Source organism: Neophocaena asiaeorientalis, unplaced genomic scaffold (assembly GCF_003031525.2).
Source record: "Neophocaena asiaeorientalis asiaeorientalis breed wild unplaced genomic scaffold, Neophocaena_asiaeorientalis_V1.1 scaffold10, whole genome shotgun sequence".
NCBI classification, from domain to species: Eukaryota; Metazoa; Chordata; class Mammalia; order Artiodactyla; family Phocoenidae; genus Neophocaena; species Neophocaena asiaeorientalis.
In genome coordinates this window covers 2,913,491-2,939,078 of record NW_020172817.1, presented here as the reverse complement: position 1 = coordinate 2,939,078, position 25,588 = coordinate 2,913,491, and the positions used below count along the sequence as shown (strand labels likewise).

The following is a 25,588-nucleotide window of genomic DNA, read 5'->3' as shown; positions in this document are numbered from 1 at the left end:
CTGGAAGGGGCCGGGATGATCGAACGCGAGACTCGGGAGGGCAAAGGGGGTCGCGAGACTGACGCCGCGGGCGCGCCCGAGCCGGCTAAGCAGGGGTCGAGGGGAAGGTCGCGTGGGCCCCGAGGACTAACGGACCCTCCCAGGAGACCGCTTCCAGCCCTGTGCGCCCTCTCTCTCAAGGGTACTCTCACTGATCCTCCAGAGCCCCCAAAACAGACGCCTCTGGAACCTGCATCCTCCCTCTGCCCTCCTCGCCCTCTCCCTCCTGCAGGGAGTATCTGGGTTTATTTGAAACCGTTCTGGTGACTTTGTAAATATCGTTTCCTGCAGTGGTTGCTCCTAGTGAACCCTGGTGCCACGTTCTGTGGCGGGCGTGCTCTTCCACCCTTGCGGTAGGAGAAAGGACTCAAAGGACACCTCTCGTGCAGAAGTTGCTGCAACCGCGGATTTCGGTTGTATGCACCCCCAAGCCAGCTGGTTTCTCTATAGTTAACTCCACTCCGCAAAACCTCTCTGGGACTTATCTTCCGGCAGGGCAGCAGTGCCCTCAATCTTTTCTGAAAATAAACTACTTACCTGCAGGAAAGTAGACAGAAAACAGTGCACAGGCAGTAGTTTCTAAATTCGAACAGTGTAAACGCATAAAGCAGTAGATTTATATATAGTGCAATGTGTCTAGTCAAAGCCTTGGTGATTTTCACTAGTGTAACCCTTTGATGTCTTTGACGCAACCGACTTGCTCTTACGGCAGTCATTTTTGGCTGCATAGAGCCGGGATCAGATAGGCAAAGTAACTTGTTCAAGGTCACAGAACTGTTAACGAAGAACTTTTGAGCTCCCTGACTCCAGATTTTCTGGCTCAAACACTGAATGATTTTTTTTCCCTCAATTCTCCTGCCTCCTAAAACAATGTGTAATACATGGTGCGTTTGGTGGCACTGACTCCCATTAATAGTTAGATGGGGTTTTTTTTGTTTGTTTGTTTGTTTGTTTTTGCGTTACACGGGCCTGTCAGTGTTGTGGCCTCACCCGTTGCGGAGCACAGGCTCCTGACGCGCAGGTCCAGCGGCCTTGGCTCACGGGCCCAGCCGCTCCGCGGCACATGGGATCTTCCCGGACCGGGGCACGAACCTGCGTCCCCTGCATCGGTAGGCAGACTCTCAACCACTGCGCCACCAGGGAAGCCCTAGTTAGTTGTTCTTAAATGGTTAGGATAAACTACCAGCTTAAGTTAATTTTTCCAGTATACATTTTAGCAGTAAGAAGTATATTTGGTTTAAAAAAAAAAAAAAAGGTCCAGCTCTTTTGACAGAAATTGGTCTGGTTGGAAAGCAGAGAAGGAGGTAGTAAAAAAAGTCAAGAATGCTTTGTTACAAATGGTCCCAGATGAAATAGTTCCCAGAAATGCCCTCTAACACTTAGCACCCTCAGACTGACTTATTTTTGGTGGCGGAATGGCAAGCAGCAAGCACATTTTGTTAGAAATAATAATCCCTGAATGCCCTAGGAACTTATCACACTGAAGAAATGTGGTTGTAGATAATGCTTTCATTTTCAATCTTCACCCGTCAAAATGACATTGCACAAGATTGTGTATTGCCACAGTCATAAGATAATCCTAAGCCTTGATTCTAAATTCTTGAATTAAATGGAGTCTAAATTCAATTTATGACTAATACATTTCTACCAAGTATGATAAAGTACATTATTATTTGAAGGACAGCATAAAAGCTGTGGGTTCTGGATAAACAATGCACAGTGACTCAGGCAGCAAAGTAACATGGATGGAAGAGGAGAAGGCCACAATGCTAGATGTATCCTCTCAGTTGATTGTTGGAAAATAACTCTGGTAAGAGAAGATTAACCTTCCTTGATATGGTAGGTAGCCACATAAAAACATTATTTCCTAGCATCTGTGACCTCCAAAGCTGACCTCTCCATGAAAAAGGGAAGCTTGTTCATGATCTTCAGTTAACTCAGTGAGTCTTCAGTGGATCAAGGAAAAATACCTTTGTAACTTTGATTGCATCCTCTGCCATAAAAATACAGAACAATGGGGAACACAAAAAGGATGAACCACTCTGAGCTGCTGGGACCCAAGTAGAAGAGCTGCTAGAGAGACACAGACATCGCATAAAGAACAACAGGGCACCCACAGCTGCTGACAGCCATCCAATAGCCAACATGGATCCACCAACTAAAAAATGGATGAAGGGAGAGGCAATTCTATCAATCTGAGGAAATAGTGAAAGGCACATCCAACCTGCTTCAACCTATATAAATGAAGAGAGAGATATAAATACAACAAATGCTTGCAAAGTCTCCATTCTCATGTTTCTCCCTACCCACGCACCCATACATGCAGAGAGTTAAATATACCCTTTACCAAAAGAGGTCTTTCATTATGAGCATGCAAACTCTTTAGACACCAAGAATCTCTTGAGTTGAATCCAAGGATGGAGGGGAGGTGGGAGGGTCCCAGGCAAGTATGTCCCAATAATTTCTTTGGTGATATTAATGGATATCTGTAGGATATTCTCCTTGAACTTCCCAAGTGACCATGTCCTGAAGGTGTCCCCTGAAGTCACCTCAGGGATATTAGGTAGAAAAGAGTCCAGGCTACACTAGGTCAGAGTTGTTTCAGAATGACTTTGAAGCTATATTAGTTGTGATGACCTTGATGTGTCCTCCAATAGGAGAGTTAGCCTGAAGAGCTCTTTAAAATTGCCTTTCAGATGAACCTAGAGATTATCATACTAAGTGAAGTAAGTCAGACAGAGACAAATATTATATGACATCACTTACATGTGGAATCTTAAAAAAAAAGATACAAATGAGTTTATTTCCAAAGCAGAAATAGACTCACAGACATAGAAAGCAAACTTATGGTTACCAAAAGGAAAGGGTGGGGTAGGAAGGGATAAATTAGGAGTTTAGGATTAACAGATACAAAGTACTATATATAAAATAGATAAACAACAAGGACCTAGTGTATAGCACAGGGAACTATATTCAACTGTCTTGTAATAATGGAAAAGAATCTGAAAAAGAATGTATATATACATACATATATCTGAATCACTTTGCTGTACACCTGAAACTTTGTAAACCAAGTATAGTTTCAATAAAAAATTAAAATTAAAAAATGGTCTTTCAATTCTTTTTTAAGTTTAGCTTTTAGAGATATTCCAAAATTTTTCACTTGGCACCTTTGGGGTGCATTTATTTGTCTCTGTGGTCACTGAGTACAGAACAGAGAATTCTCAACTGTCTTCAAATACCCGAGAGAAAAGAACTTGAGAACTCCAAGTATGTTATAGAACAATAAGGTTATGCTGTGTGAGTGGGAGGGTAATTTTTAAAGAGGACAGTGAAGTGTGATCTGTGGATTGCGAGCACTTGGTGCAGCGTATAGCTTTGTCATACACCAGAAACGAAGCAGTGTCAGCCCAATGCCATATACAGAAAAGTCCACAATTTATATCTCCTATCCTAACCTGTTGATTGAATTCTAGCCTTCTGTGTCAAGTCGCCTCTATGACTGCTCTGCTTAGATACCTAAGAGCTATTCTAAACTAACCCAGTCCAAAAGCACACAACACACTCAAACCTGCTCATTTCCCAGTCTTCGTCATGCCGGTAAACCAGTTGTTCACTCATCCAGTTACTTAAGCCTTGGAGTCATCCCTTGATTTTAATTGTTCACGTCATATATTCAGTGTATCACAAAATTATTTCGCATGTACTTTCAAAATATACTTCAAATTTCACTACTATATTTCACCTCCACTCCCGCCATCCCAGTTCAAACCAGCGTGATGCACCAGGATCATCAAAGTAGCCTCCTGTCACCCTGCTTCTTATTCTTGAATCTGTCCCCAACAGCAGCCTGGATAATCCTATTCAAATGTAAGTCCAGTCATGTCATCCCACTGCTTGGTACCCACCAGTGGCTCTCCAACACACTTGGTGCAATGTCAAAAATCTTAGCATGCCCTACCAATCCTCAGTCTAGCTCCTGGCTACATCTCTGGAGCTATCAATCTCCATATCCTCTTCACCACCCTCTCCCGGTCGGTCCCTATTATTCATTCCTACTCCACTGACTTCCTTGCTACTCCCCAAGTACATTCCCTCCTCACTCCTCCAGTTATCATGGCTCACTCCTTCACTCCTCTCATCTTGCTCAGAGACACTTCATCAAAAAGACCTTCCTCAACCTTCCTAACTGAAATAGAATCCTCCACTCCCATTTTTTTTAACTCTAACCTTTGCCCAGTTTTACTTTTTCATATCAATTTACTATTCAACATTATATATTTATATTTACATATTGTGTGCATTTCTTTTGCTTTTTTTTTTCTCATCTAATATCTTCCACTGGAACACTGCCTCCATTGGAGACTATTTTGTTCACTGCTCTGTCCTTACTGTGCCTAGAACTGTGCCTGGTCAGAGTGGTGCTCGGCCAATACTTAGACAATCATTATATGAAGAATTCAAGCAATCAAGCAGGTAATTATTAATCAGCTTCTGTGTTTAAGGCACTGTGCAGCTTGTTAAACCATAGTTTCCAGGTGGTAGAATGCAATCTGTAGGACAAAGAAGGATGTAGTCACAGCATTTTGGTGCACTCCACGTGATGCCATTTCTTTTCATTGCTTAACCAACTTACCTAAAAATATTCTTTCCCTTAGTAATTTATATTAGCTGCTTAATGTGTCATTTGCTACTATGTATGTGAAGTCAAAGTCTTGGTTGACCTTGATCCTCACGTTCAATGACGATATCAGAAATTTGAAAACGCACACCACTGGTCTTAAGGGAAAGTGAAGGAGTGTGGATGGAGGGTCTCCATCTCTGACCAATTTCACTGATCATGATTCATGCTCCTCTTTTGATTTTATACTACACTGCATTCTAACATTTGTCAATTCTACCTGTAGAATTGGATACCATACCCTCCTTCCATTTTTCTATCTTTGCCTCTTGTATCTCTCCACTGTTCCCTGTCCCTGCCTTGGTCTCCCTTGGTCTCCCTTGGTCTCCCTACCTTGAAACCTGGAAATGTAGAAGCGCTTTTTACCTGACAGATTGAAAACATGGAAATATGTTGAATCACTGTGTACACTGGAAATCCTAAACCTGACTGACATCTGAAATGCAGTTGAATCAGCAGGACCTGACAGGACCACCCAAGCTTTACAAGGATCTTGAATAAAGCTAGCCCTGATTCCCCTCAGCTGAAAATCATCTATTTTTCTACCAAACTCACATATTAAATATGATTTTTATGACCTCTATTATATTATACCTTGCCTTGTGGTTTGTTATGCACTTATCTGCGTTTTTTGTGTTTTTTTTTTCCTCTTGTGCTAGATTGTAAGCTACTTGGAGTTTGAGCCTATCTGTTTAAGTGAACCTTTTATCTTCATATACTCCGATGGCTGACATTAGTGGCAGCTCAGTAAATATGCACTAAATATTAACAGAAGTCTTAATTCAAAAGAACTACTATTTACTTGTTAAAAGTTACTGATAGAGTTCTGCACAAATAACAACTCAAAGATAGCTATGCTTCCATGATGTTTGGATGAAGTGCAGTAAATTAGTTTATATACTAGACAGAGAACTTGCTAGACAAAGACAAACCCTTGCATGGGTAAAGGATTCAGAGTCCCTCAGGGTCAATCTGAGGTTAATAAGTACAGTGAAACACCCAGGTGTCCTTTCTCTTCTCCCTTCCCCTGCCCACTCTCCCTTAGGAGATTTATCTCACTCACCTAGGACGTGATCAGTTTCACCACCAATCTGAGAAGAGTGGAAATGAAGCAGGAAACATGCAAGGATGCTATGCCAGAGCTTGGCTCCAGTGGGGTCCTGCTCTCAACCGTGGTTTCTCTACCCATAGAATCCTGGGGTCTCTACTTTTTCCACAGGGCCTCTGCCTAGATTAGGATCACTGGTCTGTTTCCCTCTGTCTTAGAAAAGTCCTTGTTCAGACAAGAAGTGGAGGCAACTCCACACCTACACCAGGTCACAAATTTCATACCCCACCCCCAATTCTACCTCAATCCACCCCTTTTCCAGACTTTAAAGTTTTCAGGAAAGGACCATGAGTGACTCAGTCTGGAAGATGAGCTGCTGACTAGTCACTGAAGTCATCTTCAACAGAATTACATCGTATGGGTAAACAGCAACTCCTCGAAGAGAAATGTTGCTTTCAGGGGAATGATTGCTTGACAAATGCAACTAGATGCCAACTCTCCCCACATTGTGGAATTTGACATCTAGCACATACAATTTACAGTACTTGTCAGCTCCTTCCTCCTGTCCAGCTGAACTCCTGAACTTAGCCCTTCCCAGCTAAGCCAACAGCATCAAACTGCACTCCAAAAGATACAGAAATGCAAAATCGAGAGTTATAAACTGCAACTATAGCAAGGCTTCTTAAATGCAGGAAGTTTTAAATAAGTGGACCTAACAGTACAAGTAAAGAAAAATAACCTTTGATATTATAAGCATGAGTTCAACATACAGGTGTGTGCATGCACACGCACGTGACCACATGTCTGTGTGGTGGGAGGATGAGTGGATGACTGGGTAGGGTATGTCACAAATGACGGGTATCTTCAAAAAGAAAATGAGTGAAAGCCATAAAACACCATCTTTTTGTGCAATCAATAATCAGCAAGTGACAATTTTTGGTAATGCACTTTGAGAGGTGGATGGACGTGACCTCAAAAAAGCCCTAGTCCAACTAAGAAGATAGGCACATAGATATAAACATGTTACATATATTAAGAGTTACAGTAGGAGGATTAAAAGTGCTATGGAAGTACAGATATAAACAATTCTGCATGAGAAAGATGATTCATCCTAAGAAAAAGTTTCTCAGAGTGGGTATTTGAGCTGGGCTCTGAAGGCTAGATAGGAGTGTGCCAGATATGATCCATCTCATCAACTAACTCAATAGGTTAGAGAAACTGCTGTGGACCTTAGACTTAAGTGTGAGGACTATAGAGACAAGGAAGGATGAGAGAGGGTATGATTCGAGCTCATAAAAAATGAAGATGGTGACAAGTAGGATAAAAAACCTACTACGTACTGAAATACTAGAAGAGAGACACAACTTCTGTTAGAAAAATGTCACTATACGTAGAATTTAGATCATTTAATTACCAAGAAGTCACTATCCCATCAAATGCAACCAGAGCCACCTAAGGACCAGGAAATAAGCAAATCAGCCTCCAAAACCCACTACAGTCCACCCCACACACTACCGCATAAAAATCCATTTACAAATGCTTCCACTTTCCTGTCAGGTGAGACTACTAAATCTGTTATATTTGATTTTAAATATAATCCTAATAAACATGCTTACCTAATTTCTCTGTCCACAGCAAATTACAAATAACAAACTTAGAAATGTAAGCAGAATAGCAGCTCCGGGAAACAACAGCTAATAATCCAGCCCTCTTGAAGAAGCCGATCCAGTGATTTTTAAACCTCCGCAGTTTAAGAGTTTATTTAAAAGCAGACAGCTCTATAGGCAGTGTAGTAAGCCACTAGAGGTCTGTCTGCCTTTTAGACTTGCACAATCACTGGTAATTTTAATAAAGGGTGCAAATATCCAAGAAACATTTACACCTGGGCATGTATGTTGATTAATCTGTAAGCATGATGAGACACGTGTTCATAAGACCCCCTTTCAACATGGTTAATTACAAATTTTTACCACTTAAAATATCCAGATTAGAAAGTTCCCTTATCCTTCTCTGGGCCTCCCTCCACCCCCAACACTGGGCTGTGCCCGTATTCAATCGCACTGCGCCCTTGTGAGCACAGCCTACCAGCACCCTCCCCTTACTCCACCAGCAGATGGCAAGTTATTTGAGGCCAGATCATTTATATACATATAAAGTTTATAGTTTGTCCCCAGCACTTAGTACAAATGCATTGGTACGTAATGGGTATTCAAAAAAGTTTTATATGATGAACAAGAGAAAAATGAAGTTTTTGTAATACTTTTAGAGAAGATTTATGTTAAAAATGAATGAGCCTCCAATTACATGAACAATTATTTTGCACTTACCAATGATAACTAAAATTGGTTGATCATTTACTGGGTCAGACACTGGTCCAAGGACTTCCCATGTGTTAATTTGTTCACTCCTCAGCCACAGTCTGTGAAGCAGGTACTATTACCCGCATTACACTGATGAGGAAAGTGAGGCCAAGGAAAATGAGTTGCGACAATTCAGGGAGCTGAATTGTGAGGGACAAGGGGCTGCCTTCACAACTGGGCACTCTGGCTCCCACGCCTGCACCCTTAACCACACAGTTATTTGCCTCCTGTGTCATCAAATTTATTACAGACCCGAAAAGAAACTTGTGCTACAAGAGGTGGCTAAGATCATCAACGTAGCTTCACCAGTTTGAAAAAACACTCAGTTTTTAAATCATTCTTCTACCCTCTGTTTTTGTAAGTTCAACTGTTTTACATTCTGTATATAAGTGAGATCATACATTATTCTTTTTTTGTCTCATTTAACAAATGCTCTCAGTGTTCATCCATGTTGTTGCAAATGGCAGGATTTCTTTTTTTTTTTGAATTTTATTTTATTTATTTTTATACAGCAAGTTCTTCTTAGTTACCTATTTTAAACATATTAGTGTTGTATACATCAATCCCAATCTCCCAGTTCATCACACCACCACCACCCCTGCTTTCCCCCCTTGGTGTCCATACATTTGTTCTCTACATCTGTATCTCTATTTCTGCCTTGCAAACCGGTTCATCTGTACCGTTTTTCTAGATTCCACATATATGCGATAATATACGATATTTATTTTTCTCTTTCTGATTTATATCACTCTGTATGACAGTCTCTAGATCCATCCACGTCTCTTTAGATGACTCAATTTCATTCCTTTTTATGGCTGAGTAATATTCCATTGTATATAGGTGCCACATCTTGTTTATCCATTCATCAGACGATGGACACTTAGGTTGCTTCCATGACCTGGCTATTGTAAATAGTGCTGCAATGAACATTGGGGTGCATGTGTCTCTTGGAATTATGGTTTTCTCTGGATATATGCCCAGTAGTGGGATTGCTGGGTCATATGGTAGTGCTATTTTTAGTTTTTTAAGGAACCTCCATACTGCTCTCCATAGTGGCCGTATCAATTCACATTCCCACCAACAGGGCAAGAAGGTTCCCTTTTCTCCACACCCTCTCCAGCATTTGTTGTTTGTAGATTTTCTGATGATGCCCATTCTAACTGGTGTGAGGTGACACCTCATTGTAGTTTTGATTTGCATTTCTCTAATAATAAGTGATGCTGAGCAGCTTTTCATGTGCCTCTTGGCCACCTGTATGTCTTCTTTGGAGAAATGTCCATTTAGCGCTTCTGCCCATTTTAAGACTGGGTTGTTTGTTTTTTTAATATTGAGCTGCATGGGCTGCTTGTAAATTTTGGAGATTAATCCTTTGTCAGTTGCTTCATTTGCAAATATTTTCTCCCATTCTGAGGGTTGACTTTTTGTCTTGTTTATGGTTTCCTTTGCTGTGCAAAAGCTTTGAAGTTTCATTTGTTTATTTTTGTTTTTATTTCCATTTCTCTAGGAAATGGAAATGGGCCAAAAAAGATCTTGCTGTGCCTTATGTTAAAGGGTGTTCTTTGTATATTTTCCCCTAAGAGTTTTATAGTGTCTGGTCTTACATTTAGGTCTTGAATCCATTTTGAGCTTATTTTTGTGTATGGTGTTAAGGAGTGTTCTAATTTCATTCTTTTACATGTAGCTGTCCAGTTTTCCCAGCACCATTTATTGAAGAGGCTGTCTTTTCTCCATTGTATATCCTTGCCTCCCTTGTCATAGACTAGTTGACCATAGGTGTGTGGGTTTATCTCTGGGCTTTCTATCCTGTTCCATTGATCTATATTTCCGTTTTTGTGCCAGTACCATCTTGTCTTGATTACTGTAGCTTTGTAGTATGGTCTGAAGTCAGGGAGTCTGATTCCTCCAGCTCCTTTTTTCTTCCCTCAAGATTGATTCGGCTATTTGGGGTCTTTTGTGTTTCCATATAAATTTTAAGTTTTTTTGCTCTGGTTCTGTAAAAAATGCCATTGGTAACTTGATAGGGATTGCATTGAATGTGTAGATTGCTTTGGGGAGTAAAGTCATTTTCACAATATTGACTCTTGCAATCCAAGAATGTGGTATACTCCATCTGTTTTTGTCATTTTTTATTTCTTTCATCAGTGTCTTACAGTTTTCTGAGTACAGGTCTTTTACCTCCTTAGGTAGGTTTATTCCTAGGTATTTTATTCTTTTTGTTGCAATGGTAAAGGGCATTGTTTCCTTAATTTTCTTTCTGGTTTTTTTTTTTGTTAGTGTATGGGAATGCAAGAGATTTCTGTGTGTTAATTTTTTATCCTGCATTTTTACCAAATTCATTAATTAGCTCTAGTAGTTTTGTGGTGACATATTTAGGATTATCTATGTATAGTATCATGCCATCTGCAAACAGTGACAGTTTTACTTCTTCTTTTCCAATTTGGATTCCTTTTATTTCTTTTTCTTCTCTGATTGTCGTGGCTAGGGCTTCCGAAACTATGTTGAATAATAGCGACAAGAGTGGACATCCTTGACTTGTTCCTGATCCTAGAGGAAATGCTTTCAGTTTTTCACCATTGAGAATGATGTTTGCTGTGGGTTTGTCGTATATGGCCTCTATTATGTTGAGTTAGGTTCTGTCTATGCCCACTTTCTGGAGAGTTTTTATCCTAAATGGGCATTGAATTTTGTCAAAAACTTTTTCAGTGTCTATTGAGATGATCATATGGTTTTTCTTCTTCAATTTGTCAATGTGGTATATCACATTGATTGATTTGTGTATATTCAAGAATGCTTGTATCCCTGGGATTGATCCCACTTGATCATGTTGTGTGATACCTTTAATGTGTTGTTGGATTCTGTTGGCTAGTATTTTGTTGAGGATTTTTACATCTATATTCATGAGTGATAGTGGTCTGTAATTTTCTTTTTTTTGTAATATCTTTGTCTGGTTTTGTTATCAGGATGATGGTGGTCTCGTAGAATGAGTTTCAGAGTGTTCTTTCCTCATTTGGAGCATTTAATCCATTCACATTTAAGGTAATTATCAATATGTATGTTCCTATGACCATTTTCTTAATTGTTTTGGGTTTGTTTTTGTAGGTCCTTTTCTTCTCTGTGTTTCCCACTTAAAGAAGTTCCTTTAGTATTTGTTGTAGAGCTGGTTTGGTGGTGCTGAATTCTCTTGGCTTTTGTCTGTAAAGCTTTTGATTTCTCCATCAAATCTGCATGAGATCCTTGCCAGCAAGAGTAATCTTGGTTGTAGTTTCTTCCTTTTCATCACTTTAAATATACCGTGCCACTCCCTTCTGGTCTGTGGAGTTTCTGCTGAGAAATCAGCTGTTAATCTTATAGGAGTTCCTTTGTATGTTATTTGTTGTTTTTCGCTTGTTGCTTTTAATAATTTTTCTTTATCTTTAATTTTTGCCAGTTTGATTCTTATGTGTCTCGGCGTGTTTCTCCTTGGGTTTATCCTGCCTGGGACTCTCTGCACTTCTTGGCCTTGGGTGGCTATTTCCTTTCCCATGTTAGAGTAGTTTTCAACTATAATCTCTTCAAGTATTTTCTCGGGTCCTTTCTCTCTCTCTTCTCCTTCTGGGACCCCTATATACGAATGTTGTTGTGTTTAATGTTGTCCCAGAGGTCTCTTAGGCTGCCTTCATTTCTTTTCATGCTTTTTTCTTTATTCTGTTCCACAGCAGTGAATTCCACCATTCTGTCTTCCATGTCACTTATCTGTTCTTCTGCCTCAGTTATTGTTATTCTGCTATTGATTCCTTCTAGTGTATTTTTCATTTCAGTTATTGTATTGTTCATTTCTGTTGTTTGTTCTTTAATTCTTCTAAGTCTTTGTTAAACTTTTCCTGCATCTTCTCAATCTTTACCTCCATTCTTTTTCCAAGGTCCTGGATCATCTTCACTATCATTATTCTGAATTCTTTTTCTGGAAGGTTGCCTATCTCCACTTCATTTAATTGGTTTTTTGGGGGTTTTATCTTGTTCCTTCATCTTGTACATAGTCCTCAGCCTTTTCATTTTGTCTATCTTTCTGTGAACGTGGTTTCATTCTACAGGCTGCAGGATTTTAGTTATTCTTTCTTCTACTGTCTGCCCTCTGGTGGATGAGTCTATCTAAGAGGCTTGTGCAAGCTTCCTGATGGGAGAGACTGGTGGTGGGTAGAGCTGGGTTTTGCTCTGGTGGGCAGGGCTCAGTAAAACTTTTATCTGCTTGTCTGCTGATGGGTGGGACTGAGTTCCCTCCCTGTTGGTTTTTGGGCCTGAGGTGACCCAGCACTGGAGGCTACAGGATCTTTGGTGAGGCTAATGGCGGACTCTGGGTGGGCTCCTGCCAAGGAGTACTTCCTAGAATTTCTGCTGCCAGTGTCCTTGTCCCTGCAGTGAGCCACAGCCACCCCTTGCCTCTGCAGGATACCCACCAACATTAGCAGGTGGGTCTGGTTCAGTCTCCTATGGGGTCACTGCTCCTTGCCCTGGGTTGTGTGTGCCCTCCAAGAGTGGAGTCTCTGTTTCCCCTAGTCCTGTCAAAATCCTGCAATCAAATCCTGCTAGTCCTCAAAGTCTAAATCTCTGGAAATTCCTCCTCCCATTGCCAGACACCCAGGTTGGAAGCCTGACTTGGGGCTCAGAACGTTCAGTGCAGTGAGTGGACTTCTGTGGTGTACGTGTTCTCCAGTTTGTGAGTCCCCCACCCAGCAGTTATGGGATTTGATTTTATTGTGATAGTGCCCCTCCGACCGCCTCACTGCAGCTTCTCCTTTGTCTTTGGTTGTGGGTTATCTTTTTTGGTGAGTTCCAGTATCTTCCTGTTGATGATTGTTCAGCAGTTCAGGATTTCTTTCTTTTTTAAGGCTAAATAATATTCCACTATATTTATAGATCACATTTTCTTTACCCATTCATCCACTGATGGGCACTTAAATGGTTTCCATAATTTGGCTATTGTGACTAATGCCACAATGGACATGAGAATACAGTCTTAAAAGATAAACTGAGGCATATTTAAATTTTTAATAGTTTGAGTAAAAATTGATTCATATGAGACAGCATCCAATCTGGCAGATAGAAAGGAACTTCAGAGGTCTGTACAAAATGAAAGACTTTTATAAGCAGAAGGGAGTAGGAACAAGCAAGTTATATCAGGTAAAACAAAGTGGGTTAGTTATTGGAAGATTACTTTTCTTTATGGGATGGCAGCAAGGTATCATGCAGATTACCTAACTAGTACTGATCAGGTGATTCCTGATTGACTGGTTTAAAATTTCATTTCTGGAAGAGCTGAAACTATAATTCTGTCTCAATTTGGTGACATTGGGCTTAGCATAAGTAAATCCATCTTGGGCCTGTTGTCTTGTTTTTAACAAAGGTAAACTGAACTTTCATCTACATTTTCAGATTTTTGCACCTGAGTAGCAGGGAAACTTAGGGGGTGGGGGTGTTACATGCCTGACCTTTTGAGATTGATAGCATGAAGTGTCATAACCATACTCGTTTAATTGTTTTTTGATGCTACTGGCAGAAAGAAAATAACAGGAGTGGAGGGGCACTGAGTCGAGTAAGTATGACATACATTTCCTGGTGTAATGTTAACATAAAACAGACAGTTATTTTACCAGCATTTATTTGGGGGCAGCAAAGAATTGCAATTCAGGATGTGCAACTAAAACAAAGGAGAGGAAGCTCTTTTGTAGAGGAGAGAGGCAAACTGGGAAGGACTGTTATAAACAAAAAATCCATTGGAGGAAACTGGGAATTTGAAATATGGTGGCTTTTAATTAGTTGAGTTGTGACAGTCTCTGATTGGCTGAGCTGTTTCCAGTCTAGGAGAAAATCTTTCTCCCTCCTGCCGGCAGTAGTAAAGTAGTGTCACTTCCCCCAAGAAACGCAGGTATGTCTCTTCCTAATGGGGTTTATGTTGACGTCCAGTGGTATGTGCATGACAGCTCTCCCTTCTGATCTCCTCACTCAGTTTTACTGAGGCTTCCCTTTATTAATTTGCACACCCTTCTCTGTGTACTGACTGAAAAAACAATCCTGCCATAGAAGACCTATTTACTTTAATGCTTCAGAGAATAATTCATTCATAAATCATGATTGAAAACAGAAACACAAGCCTAAAACTTACCCTAACTCTCTGTTTCTCAACAGGAAGCAAATTTGCCCCCTCTTGTTCCTATCTTCAGGGGACACTTGTCTGTGGCTGGAGGCATTTTTGATTGTCACAACTAGTGGGATACTGCTTCTGGCCCGGAGTTGGGTAGAGGCCAGAGGTGCAGCCTAATATCCTACAATATACAGAACAGCCCCCCAAACAAAGAATTATCTGGCCCCAAATTTTAATAGTGCTGAGGTAGAGAACTCCCACCCTAAATAACAGCAGAATTTCCCCAAAGATCTGAGTAAAGGAGAAAGAGTTAAAAATTTTAAAGCAACACTAAAAAGGCAATGATAAATTTTACAAAGGAGGATATTCTAATTTTTTCTTAGAAGTAAAAAAAAAGAAAGTTTAAAATTAGAGTTTTTTAAATCTTGAAAGAAGTAGAAACAATTAGGAAAAAAGGGCAATGTCCAAAGACTAATTGAACAGGCTGTGCATAATACAGGAGCATATGCTTAAAATAAAATGCTAATTTAAAATAGATTAAAGTAATGCATGTGCGTGATGTAACTCAGACTGGTGAGAGTCACTTTCTTTCAGCTTATTTTTCATCTTTTCCAATGCTCAGTGGACAGCCTTCCCAGTTATTTCAAAGTCTATTGGGCTCTGAGATTAGCTTTATAGAAGCTAAAAATTAGACATTAAAAATTATTGACTCCTGATCATTTAGATTTTGAAACTCCTAAAGTAAAAGGACATGCTACTAAACAACATGTACTAAACAACAATAAATATTTTGATGATGGTAATGAGAATGATACCTGTATTTCTAGAAGAGGTGTTAGTGATGATATGAAAAAATCTGACTAGTATAAGAAAATGTTATCCTAATAAAGTGAGTTTGAAACCAAAAACACACAGAAGAAATCCTCAATCATTAAAAAGATCATGTTAGTAACTCTTAAACAGACAAAAAGAAAATATTTAATATATTAGTTGCATTTTTTTCAAATTTTATCATTTATATATGAAGAGGAGCAGAATATGCCACCCCAAAATATGCCTCTTTGGCATAAGGATTATCTTGAGCTGATTATTTTTAAGAAACAGCAGACTCAGGAAAAGCTCTGAAAACTAAGAAGTTGCTCTTTGTAAGGGACATTTACCTTTATAAGGAAAATCTCCATTTGTAAGGTTGTATCCCTCCCTATATTAGGAAGAGAAGAATGATTCTAAATCTCTAGAAACTCTTGTCAATGGAGAAGGCAATGACCTTAATCTGCAAAACAACCTTACCTTTGTTTACTGTGCTTTCCCCATAACTGTACCCACTGTCCCAACACACACGTATCTATCTTTTGTCTTTAGTTGAAGATGGTATTTAAGGTGGTGGCTTGGGCCATTTCAGGGAGTTACTCAGTTTTCCTGCGTTATCTTAAGTGTATACAGGAGGTATACATGTCATTAAACTTCTGTTTGTTTTTCTCCTGTTAATCTATCTTTTACTAACGGGGGCTTCTCAGCCAAGAACCTAGAAAGGTAGAGAAAAAATTATTTTTTTCTCCCCTACATATATGTTGTTTGCTGAAATTTTGAAAAACACAGAAAACCAAATAGAAAAAGAAAACAATGACTCCTAATTCTAATTCTCCAGTAATAACAAACATGTGCATTTGTAGGGTAGAAAGGTAGAGAAAAAATTATTTTTTTCTCCCCTACATATATGTTGTTTGCTGAAATTTTGAAAAACACAGAAAACCAAATAGAAAAAGAAAACAATGACTCCTAATTCTACCATCCGGTAATAACAAACATGTGCATTTGTAGGAAAGGAACTTTTCTCTCCACTCTAGAAATCCCTTCCAAGGAGGAAGATCTTTGGTAAGAGGAGGAAAAGAGCCACAGTCTCCGCTGGAATAATGAAGCAGCAGAGGTAGAGTCAAAGAGTGTCTGCTAGGAGGGAAAAGTTATGTTGTGCAAATGCTTTCTTTTTGTTTCGTACTTTTCTCTGAAGCACCCAGAGATACCTTCCACAAGCCCCTCCATTCCACCTGGGGGTGGGGGTAAACAGGAAGGTACCAATTGACTAAGTTGCAATAGCCTCCAGGGAAGACAAAGACAAGGAAACCTTAAGATGGGTTTTAATGCTAGAGTAAGAGCCAGAGGAGAGACCAATTACTTTAGGAGGGGACAAAAGAACCAAGAACACCCTTATCAGCATAAGAAATCTTCTCTACAAGCTAGTCTTTAGGATGCATACTCATCAGAAAGATTTCCTTTAGTTAATTAACTAAACCCTCTAGTCCTCCCAAGCATTATGGCTCAGCTGAGGGAATTCTACTCTACAAAGAGTATATTTTGATCATTTTTTTCATATCTTTCAAAAATATACTTTTTATTGGAGAGATGGCACCGTATATTACATGGATGTCTCATTTACTTATTTCCTGCTAGGATATTTTGGTTATTGCCTATTGTTTTCGCTTTTTTCTATTTTTGGGTTTGGTTTGGTTTTGTTTTTTACGGGAGAAGGGCAGGCCAGGACTATTAGCAATAATGTTTGTATATGCATCAATACAGACATTTTTCTTTTCATTTTTCTGATTATTTCCTAAGGGAAAATCACTAAAGTAGAACCCATAGGCCAAGCAGTATAAAACTGAAGCCATAATGGGGTGGACACAGTACAGATGTAAAACCAAGCTTCAGTTACTCTCTAGGTTCCAGATGGCCCTGCCTTGAACTTTGAGAATCTCAACAGCTGCTGGCTGTGCTTGTTGAGATAGGTCCCGGACCTTGGCTTCCTGAGAAACTATGTAGGTATCTAAAGCTGGATCCATGTGGAACTGCTCTGTATGGCAGCTTGCTTCATCAACTGTGCAGATTAGAAGAGCCAGAGAGAGGGAATTCAGCAAGAGGGAAGTCAGTCTTTTGTAACCTACTCTTGGAAGCCATGTCCCATCACTTTTATTGTATTGTTTGTTAGAAGCAAGTGTGGGTCCAGCCCACCCTCTAGGCTTTTTCTTTCTTTCTTTTTATTGAAGTAGAGTTGATTTACAATATTAGTTTCAGGTGTACAACATAGTGATTCGATATGTTTACAGATTATACTCTGATTATAGTTACTATAAAATATTGGCTATATTCCATGTTTGTGGATATGAGATCCCACATCCCTTGTCATGCCCTAGGGGACCTGGGATCCTAAGGAACCTTACATCTTGGGATGAGCTCCAGCCCGGGGCCCATTCCCAAGGCCTCCCACGTCAGAATTCCTCCTTCACAATTCCAGAGGGAGTGAGCTGGGAATCAGTTCCAGAAGCAGCCTCTCTCAAGGGGTGGGGTTGGGGAAAAAACCAATTGTTTCTCAGCTGTTGCCTTTTCAGAATCTTGCAGACCACCAGTACTCGTGCTTTCTCCTGGTCCTGCGAATTTTTTGGAGCTCAAGTTACAGAGTGGTAAGGTTGTAGTTTCTCAGCCCAATTAGCATTTACTATTAATCACTTACCAACTGCTTTGTATGCCACAGAATTTTTGGTTTTATTAAGCCACTGGCACCCCCCACTGGTTTTTCAATATCTTGTGGATTTATTTAGATATTCTTATTTTAATAGGGTTTGAGAAGGGAAGGTGATAACTATGCCTCTCATTATGTAAACTGGACCAGAATTCAAATGTTCTTTATGTAATAAGATTGCCTATGTTCAAAATTAGGCTCCATCATTTACCAGCTGTTTGACTTGGACAAATTACTGTGCCTCAGTTTCCTTATTTGCAAAATGTGAATAATAAGACATAGTGTTGCCATAGAGAGACCCTGTTCAGGGCACTCCATAAAATCTAGCTGTTGTTATTATTTTCTCTGTCATATATATTGTAAAAGTTGTCTTCTACTTGTAATTTTGTATGTTTATGTGTGTATATATATAAGAGTGTGTGTACATATCTTTATGCTTTTCAGTAATAAAGGCTAGCACTTATATAGTGCTTACTACGTACCTTTTAAGCACTTCACATATATTAATCTACGGTTCAGAAGGAGAAATTACAATGGAAATTAGAAAATATTTGGAACTGATAATGAAAACACAACCTAATAAAAATTGTGGGGTGTGTTTTCCATTATGTTTCCTAATTACCCATCACTGGTGTCTTAAAAATGTTTTAGTTTCTGTTCATTTATTTTGAATCTAGTTTCAATGCTGAACAAAGCCTCAGGCAGAGGGCTTATGAGCTCTTAGTTTATTAGGAATTACCATTCCTGGGAGCAGGAAAGAGGCACAAGGGGAGTGAAGAGGGGGAGATGGGCGATTCCATGTGAGCATGCGCTACGGAGATGGCTGTCTGTAGGTGCGCTAGCTCCAAGCCCTACGGAGATGGCTGTCTGTAGGTGCGCTCGCTTCAAGCCCTACGGAGATGGCTGTCTGTAGGTGCGCTCGCTCCAAGCCCAGGACCCACCCCTGAGGAGCTATGTGAACTGCACTTCCAGTCTTGGCGGTGCGGGCGTCGGGGGGTGTGAAGGGAATGGGGAAGAATGGCACATTCTTTGGCAAGGAAGGGGAAGTACTTTACCAGCTTCCATCCTCTTCTTTCTCTCTGGGATATTAGCTCCTCAATTCCCAGCCTTGGCAGAAATCCAACCCAATAAGCTCCTTTCTCTCCAGGAACTTGGTCCCTCAAGTCCAAGCTGCTTCAGCTGTCTCTAAGCTTTCAAACAGAATCCCTCTTTCAATATATCCAGCTTTCCTGGTAGTTCTCCTAGAAGCATTGGTCTACTACAAACCATATCATTGAGGTCAGAAGTGAAAGTTCATCTGTATGCTTTGATTTGTGATTATTTTCATTGCTACTTTTCCCTAAATAATTAAGAGTTTTAGTTTTGATTAACTCTTGGCTGGAGAATCATTAAGAAATATTGGGTTTTGTTCTTGTCAATTAGTTTTCTATTGCTGTTGCTCTAAAACTTGGTAGGTTAAAACTACAGCATAAATTATCTCACCATTTCTATGGGTTGAGAACCTGGGCAGGGCTCAGCTGAGTGCCGCTGGCTTAGCACCTGTCCCAGGCTGCAAGCAAGGTGTCAGCCAGGACTGAACCACCTTAAGGTTCCACTAGGAAAGGACCTGCCTCCAAGCTCACTCATGGGTTTGTTGGCTCAATTCCATTTTTCCAAAGGATACTGAAGTGAGGGCCTCAGTTCCCCCCTGGCTGCTGCCCTGAGGGGTCTTCAGCTCCTTGCCAGGTGGGCAGTACAGGGCAGCTGGCTTCATCAACTGAGCAAGTGAGAAGAGCCAGAGAGAGGGAATTCAGCAAGAGGGAAGTCAGTCTTTTGTAACCTACTCTTGGAAGTAATATCCCATCACTTTTATTGTATTCTATTCAGTAGAAGCAAGTCCCTGGGTCCAGCCCACCCTCTAGGCTTTTTCTTTCTTTCTTTCTTTTTTATTGAAGTATGGTTGATTTACATTATTATATTAGTTTCAGGTGTACAACATAGTGATTTGATATTTTTATAGATTATAGTCCATTTAAAGTTGTTACAGAATATTGGCTATATTCCCTGAGCTGTAGCTTATTTATTTTATACATAGAAGTTTGTGCCTGTTAATCTAGGCTTTTTCTATGTTTGAAGAATCCCCTGTTGTACTTGGAAAAGCCTATAACCCTCTACAGAAAATGAAAACGTCAGACGCTGCATATTCACTACCTTCCTGGTGGCTGGCACACAGATACATGATCTATGCTTATTCACCGAGGTGTGCCACTGCAGACGTTGAAATAAAAGCATCTTATGGGAAGAAACAGGGTGGCGGCAGCAGGGCAGTGGTATCCAAATGCCAGGCACAGCAGCGAGGTGGAAGCATTTCGGATCCAGCATTCAATACTTCTGCAGTCCAAGCTGTAATATCTTTGCCTGATTATCTGCCTACTTCCTGGTTACCTAGACTCCAAGCCTGATCTGGGACCCTCTGGGAGATATTGTGAATTAACCAATATTTTTAAGTAAATTCCTTTTTTGTTAAATTAACCAGAATGGTTTTCTTTAGCCAGTGAAGAAAGCTGAGTGCTCAAATGTCCTCATTATCGCTTTACTCCCTTCCTTCTAGTGTCTTCATCAAGATTGGCAGCTCTCCATCTCTGCTTTTCATCTTCCATCTTCATTTCTTTTTTCTTTCTTCTTTTGCCTCACCTTTTTGTATTTTTGTCCTTTCCTGTGTATTCTAAGATATGTGTGTGTGTGTTTCACCTAATGATTTGTTTCTCTGCAGTATCAATGGGTCTTCAAATAACAACTTGACTTCTGTAATTTTTTCTTTGCATTGTTTTCAGTCTTCCCCTTTGCAATCAGTTATTTCTTATTTCTACCTGCCTCTCAGGTGTATTCTTATTCATGTGAGACTGGGATTTTCATCTCTTCAGCAATCTCTTCTTTCCAGAATTTATCTACTCTTAAATTTTATTGAGCATCAAAGAAATGTTTCCCCCAGCTAACCTTTGTTTTCCATAGTAAAATTTTAAATGTAGACTCTTTTCCTCTATCTTAAGTGCTATGTTCTCTGTCATCTGAGGTGCAGAATTCTTTCAAAGACCCACTATTACGAGGAATATAAATTGCTTCAGGGGACTCACTGTGCACCTGGTTGCTGTTAGAATCGTCTCAGATTTCACGTAGAAAGCATGATGATCTGCATGGCCCTAGCAAACATTTTTTTAAAGTTTAGATTAAATCTAAAATCACGGAACAAATATGGTATATTCTTTTGAGCCTGTGTCCCCTGCATCGGCAGGCGGACTCTCAGCCACTGTGTCACCGGGGAAGCCCGATATATTCTTTATAGTCTTGACTTTGAAGCAGGAAACTTCGAAGGTAGAATATGTTGCTTATAAAATAGGTTAACATATAAAAAGTTTCCACCATAACGTGATCAAAGTCAACTGACAAATAGCAAAAAAAAATTTAGCAATATTCATGTAAAGATTAATGTCTTTAATGTCCATAAATAAATATAATGCTTACTATAAATATTATTGATTTATTATAATGTATTGATAAGAAAGAAACCAATAATCTTATAGACATGGGTAAATGTCATGAATAGATAATTCACAGAAAAGGAAATATAAATATTTTTATACTTATGAAAATATATTTACCTCAAAATAAGAGAATTGCAAATGAAATACAATATGATTGCATTTCTTACCTGTCATCTTGGCAAAATTATGTGACACACTGAGTGGGCAAAGGTTTGGAGAAATTGGAACATCATACGTTGTTATTGGTGGTGTAATTTTTGTACAATCTTTATGAATGTTGTCAATAGCTATTGAAGTTTAAAATGTGTATACCTCTTGCCTCAGCAATTCCACTTTGGGGCTTTTATCGCACAGATGCACTTACACATACGCTTAAAGATAGTGTACTATACTTTTTAATTGTGGCATCTTCTATAGAAGCAAAAGATTAAAACAACTTAAATTTCCATCAATAGGAAAATCATAAAATAAATTATAGGACCTCATACGATGGAATAACATGCAACACTGAAAACACTGACATAACCCTGGTCATTCAAACATAGAATAATTGCTGAGGTGCGTTGGAAATAGTAGAAAAGAAAACAGGGTCCTGGATAGTATTTATATCATATTATCACCTGAGAGAAATAAAAAGGAAGCACCTACCTAAATGCTGGATGTGCATTGATTAGTTCTAAAAGGATACAAGAAACAATAATATGATACAAGTCATATTATTGACTCTTAGAAAAAGCACTGTGGGACAGGTGGGCAAGGGTGGTATATAGAGTTACTTTTTACTTTGTGGCTTCTGTAGCATTTGATATTTGACCATACACATGATTTCAAAAATACAACAATCAAAGTCTTAATGAGATTGCATAATACAGCTGCTCATTTTTTTACGTACGAGTGTTTCAACTGTTCTGCTTGTGTATTTTTAATGGTAAAAATCGAGGCAGGAGTAATATGACTTTTGATCCTAAGATCCTCAGGCAATTTTATAAACCAAATAAAGGCTAATTTTAAAAAAATAATGGAGGCAGAATCATTTGCAGAGGTATCTTGGCAGTAAATTCATTAGATAGTAAAATAGTTTTGAAGAATAATAGCCAATGCTCAAACGTAGGTCCTTTGCACTTAATATTGACCCAGAACTTGAGCAAATGACACTTAAAACACCTGTCCAATCCAGGATGTAAGCCCACGTGTCTACATATGTGTAGATCCACAGTACACATATGGTACATTCTTTAGCTTCCTTGAACACTGTCAGGTCTTTGATCTTTGCTCTGAAATAATTTCACCTATGTTGATGATTTCATATTAAAAAAAAAAGAAAAAACTTGGTCTTCATCTTGCATTTTCTTTCATTTCTTCCTTTTTTACCGGTTAAAATTACTGCAGTTTTTCATCCAAGACTGCTGGATTCAGTTCATAATGTAGTTAATCTATAGCAGTCTTTAAAATAACATGCCAAGATTTTGAAGGGATTGGAGTTTTATGAGTAAGAGTGGCTGCTTCATTTGTAATATTGTGTTTATGAAAAAAATTAAAAGGCCTTCAAGTCATTTTTCTCTCTAATAGACTAAGAATCAAGTGAGTTGAAAAACAGACACACACACCTTGTATCTAATGGTGTTGACCTATCCGGATATTTCAGAAATATTTTTGCTCAAAATTAGTGAATAATAATTACTGAAGCAGGAATTCAAGTTCAAAAGGAGTTTATTAAGTCAGTTTCTCTACTTTTGTGTAGGTTGAAATTTCCCAGAGTTAAAAATATTTTTTGAGCATTGTTGACACCTAGGTTTATAATCTCCTCACTTCTCCTAACTTCTCCTTCCTCTCTTTAATCTCTTCCCTGCCCTTCCCTAAAAAGGAGGAGCAGATGAGGTCACCCCATGAGAAATGGTTCATTCATTCAACAAATATTTCCTGTGGGCTTCTGTGGGTGGCTCCCAGACTCTGTTCTAGGCTTGATGACCACAGTGTAAACAAGACAAAGTTCTTGGCTTCACAAGGCTTAAATCCTACAAGGGAGGGCAACAAATAAGCAAGTATACTAATTTCAGATAGTGATGGGTATCTGTCTTCCATTGGTATATGGTCCCAAAATTTAGTGACTTAAAATGACACCCACTTATTTGTTCATGATTCTGTGCATTGTCTATTTGGGCAGGGCTCAGCTGGGAAGATTTACCTGCACCAGGAGATAGCAGCTGGGTTCATGTATATATCTGTAGTAAGTTAGAAGTGACTGAAGGCTGGCAGTTGGCTTGGGTGGTAGTCTGGGACACCTCAGTTCTCCACCAAGTGATCTGTCCAGCAGACTAGCTCGGGCTTAATCAAATGATGGTCTCAGGATTCTAAGCCCAGCAAGTGAAGGCAAGACCTAATGCACAAGGAATTTTAAGTGTATGTCATATTTTTTTTGCTCTATTAGCCAAACAAGTCACTAGGCCAAGGCCAAAGTCACTGTGGAGGGTGACTTAACAAGAGCATAGACACAGAGAGGGAAATTATTGCAGCCATTTTTGCAAAAAATATTCCATGTATGTCATGTACCAAGGATCCCAGATTCAGGCATTTGCATGCAGGTCTAGAGCACTGGCTTCCATGAGGTCCTGCTTACATTTTGCTTCTACATGTCTCAAAGTATATTTACTTTCTTAAAAAAAAAAAAATGTTTTCTTGTCCATTGGAGAATCCTGCATTAAACAAAATTAAACAGTTATTTTTATCATTATCAGTAATATCAGCATTATTCAGGGCTTCTCAGGGACTTAGACATACTACCATACAATAGGAACCCCTAAAATGGGGAATTTTCCTTGTAGTATTTCACAGACTTTTTTGACAACAAGTTATCTTCCAAGGCAGATGCTATCTGAATCTAGACAGTTGTTGCCATTAAGACTGTGGGTTCAATATTTCCAGATCTTCCAGGGATTCAAAACAAGCAAGAAAGGTGTTTTTTTTTTAATTTATGTGAAATTGCTTAATTTGTAATAGATGTTGACAACTTGTTCAAATGTTTTTTTAAAAAATATACTATAAATAAATTTTTAAAAAGAAATACACAAAATACAGCTACAAATCCAACGTGGCTAGTATATCCTTTATCAGACAAAAGGAGACTCTTGGGAAAGAACTCATGCTAATGGAGTGGAGGCTCAGAGGTTTGGTGGAAGGACAAAAGGCCCAGCTGGAAGGGAAGGGCTTGTTCTGAGCACAGCACTGAGTCTGGCACTCAGATTGTTCTCAGCCCAGTACGAAAGACCTCACAGGAGTCCCCTTAAGGAGAGGACAATCCAAGATCGAATACAAACCAGCAAACTGCTCTCTATAACCTCCATGGGCACCAAGAGCTCAGGGAGAGAGAATCTCTGGTGAAAACATTGGTGGCCTCAGCTCAGTACTCTCAGCATCAATGAGGACTCTAGGCCTTGGTGTCCCAAGGAATCAGCAGGGGGAGAATCTGACTCTTCCTCATGAGTCCACTTTTCACTGATTTGTTGCTTGTCAAATGGAACAGAGATGGGAGAAAGGCAATTTTCCTACTCAGCTTTCCTGTTGGAAGGAAGCTTTTCCCATGAAGCATGTTAACTGGGTCCATTCCTTTTCCTCATCTGATATGATGTATATTCAGGACTCCAACTTCAATGGCCTCGACTGCTAAACTGCCCCCCTCCCCTGCACATCCAACCCCACATATCTGTTTATGCTTCCATCTCTATTGCAGTAAATTGTATTTTTCAAAGCTGTGCCATCCACATGCTCTAATACCGTGTGACCTTGGCATCGCCCCCATCAACAGGTGGAGTCTGTTCCCTTCCCCTCTGAAAGCAGGCTGGCTTTGTGAATCTCTTGTCACGTACACAATGGAGAGAAGTGACTCGACCTGACCTTAGGGAGGCCTTGCAGCTGTCGTCTGTTTCTCGTGGCTCCCCGGATCTACTGCCAAGTTCCTCAGCATCAGCGCTATTGATATTCTGGGCTGAATAATTATTTGTTGGGCGGAGTGGGTGGGCGTTGTCCTGGGCATTGAGGATGTTTAGCAGCATGCCTGGCCTCTACCCGTTAGACGACAGGAGTACCTTCTCTCCCAGTTGTAACAACCAAAACGAGCTCCAGATCGTACTGCCAACTGTCCTCTGGGAAGGCAAACTCACCCAGAGCCTCTGTTCTACAGGAAGCCAGCCAACACTGAAGAAGCTCAACTACTGAAGACCGCCGTGCTAGAGACATTGGACGTAGGTGCTCCAGTGCACAGTCCCAGCTGGAGCCCAGCCTGCCAGCCACCCCCACCAAGGTGCTAGGTCTGT

At 39.8% G+C, this 25,588-nt stretch overlaps 1 protein-coding gene across 1 annotated transcript in view; it reads right to left on the bottom strand.

Annotated features, from left to right (window-relative positions):
- The window catches only part of MARCHF11 (membrane associated ring-CH-type finger 11), a 141,448-nt gene extending 116,121 nt beyond the window's left edge, over positions 1 to 25,327 (bottom strand). The window contains exon 1 of the mRNA XM_024741741.1: positions 25,142 to 25,327. Within this exon, the coding sequence (XP_024597509.1) occupies positions 25,142 to 25,327 (186 nt within the window). The remainder of the gene's footprint in view (positions 1 to 25,141) is intronic.
- Positions 25,328 to 25,588: the final 261 nt, after the last annotated feature.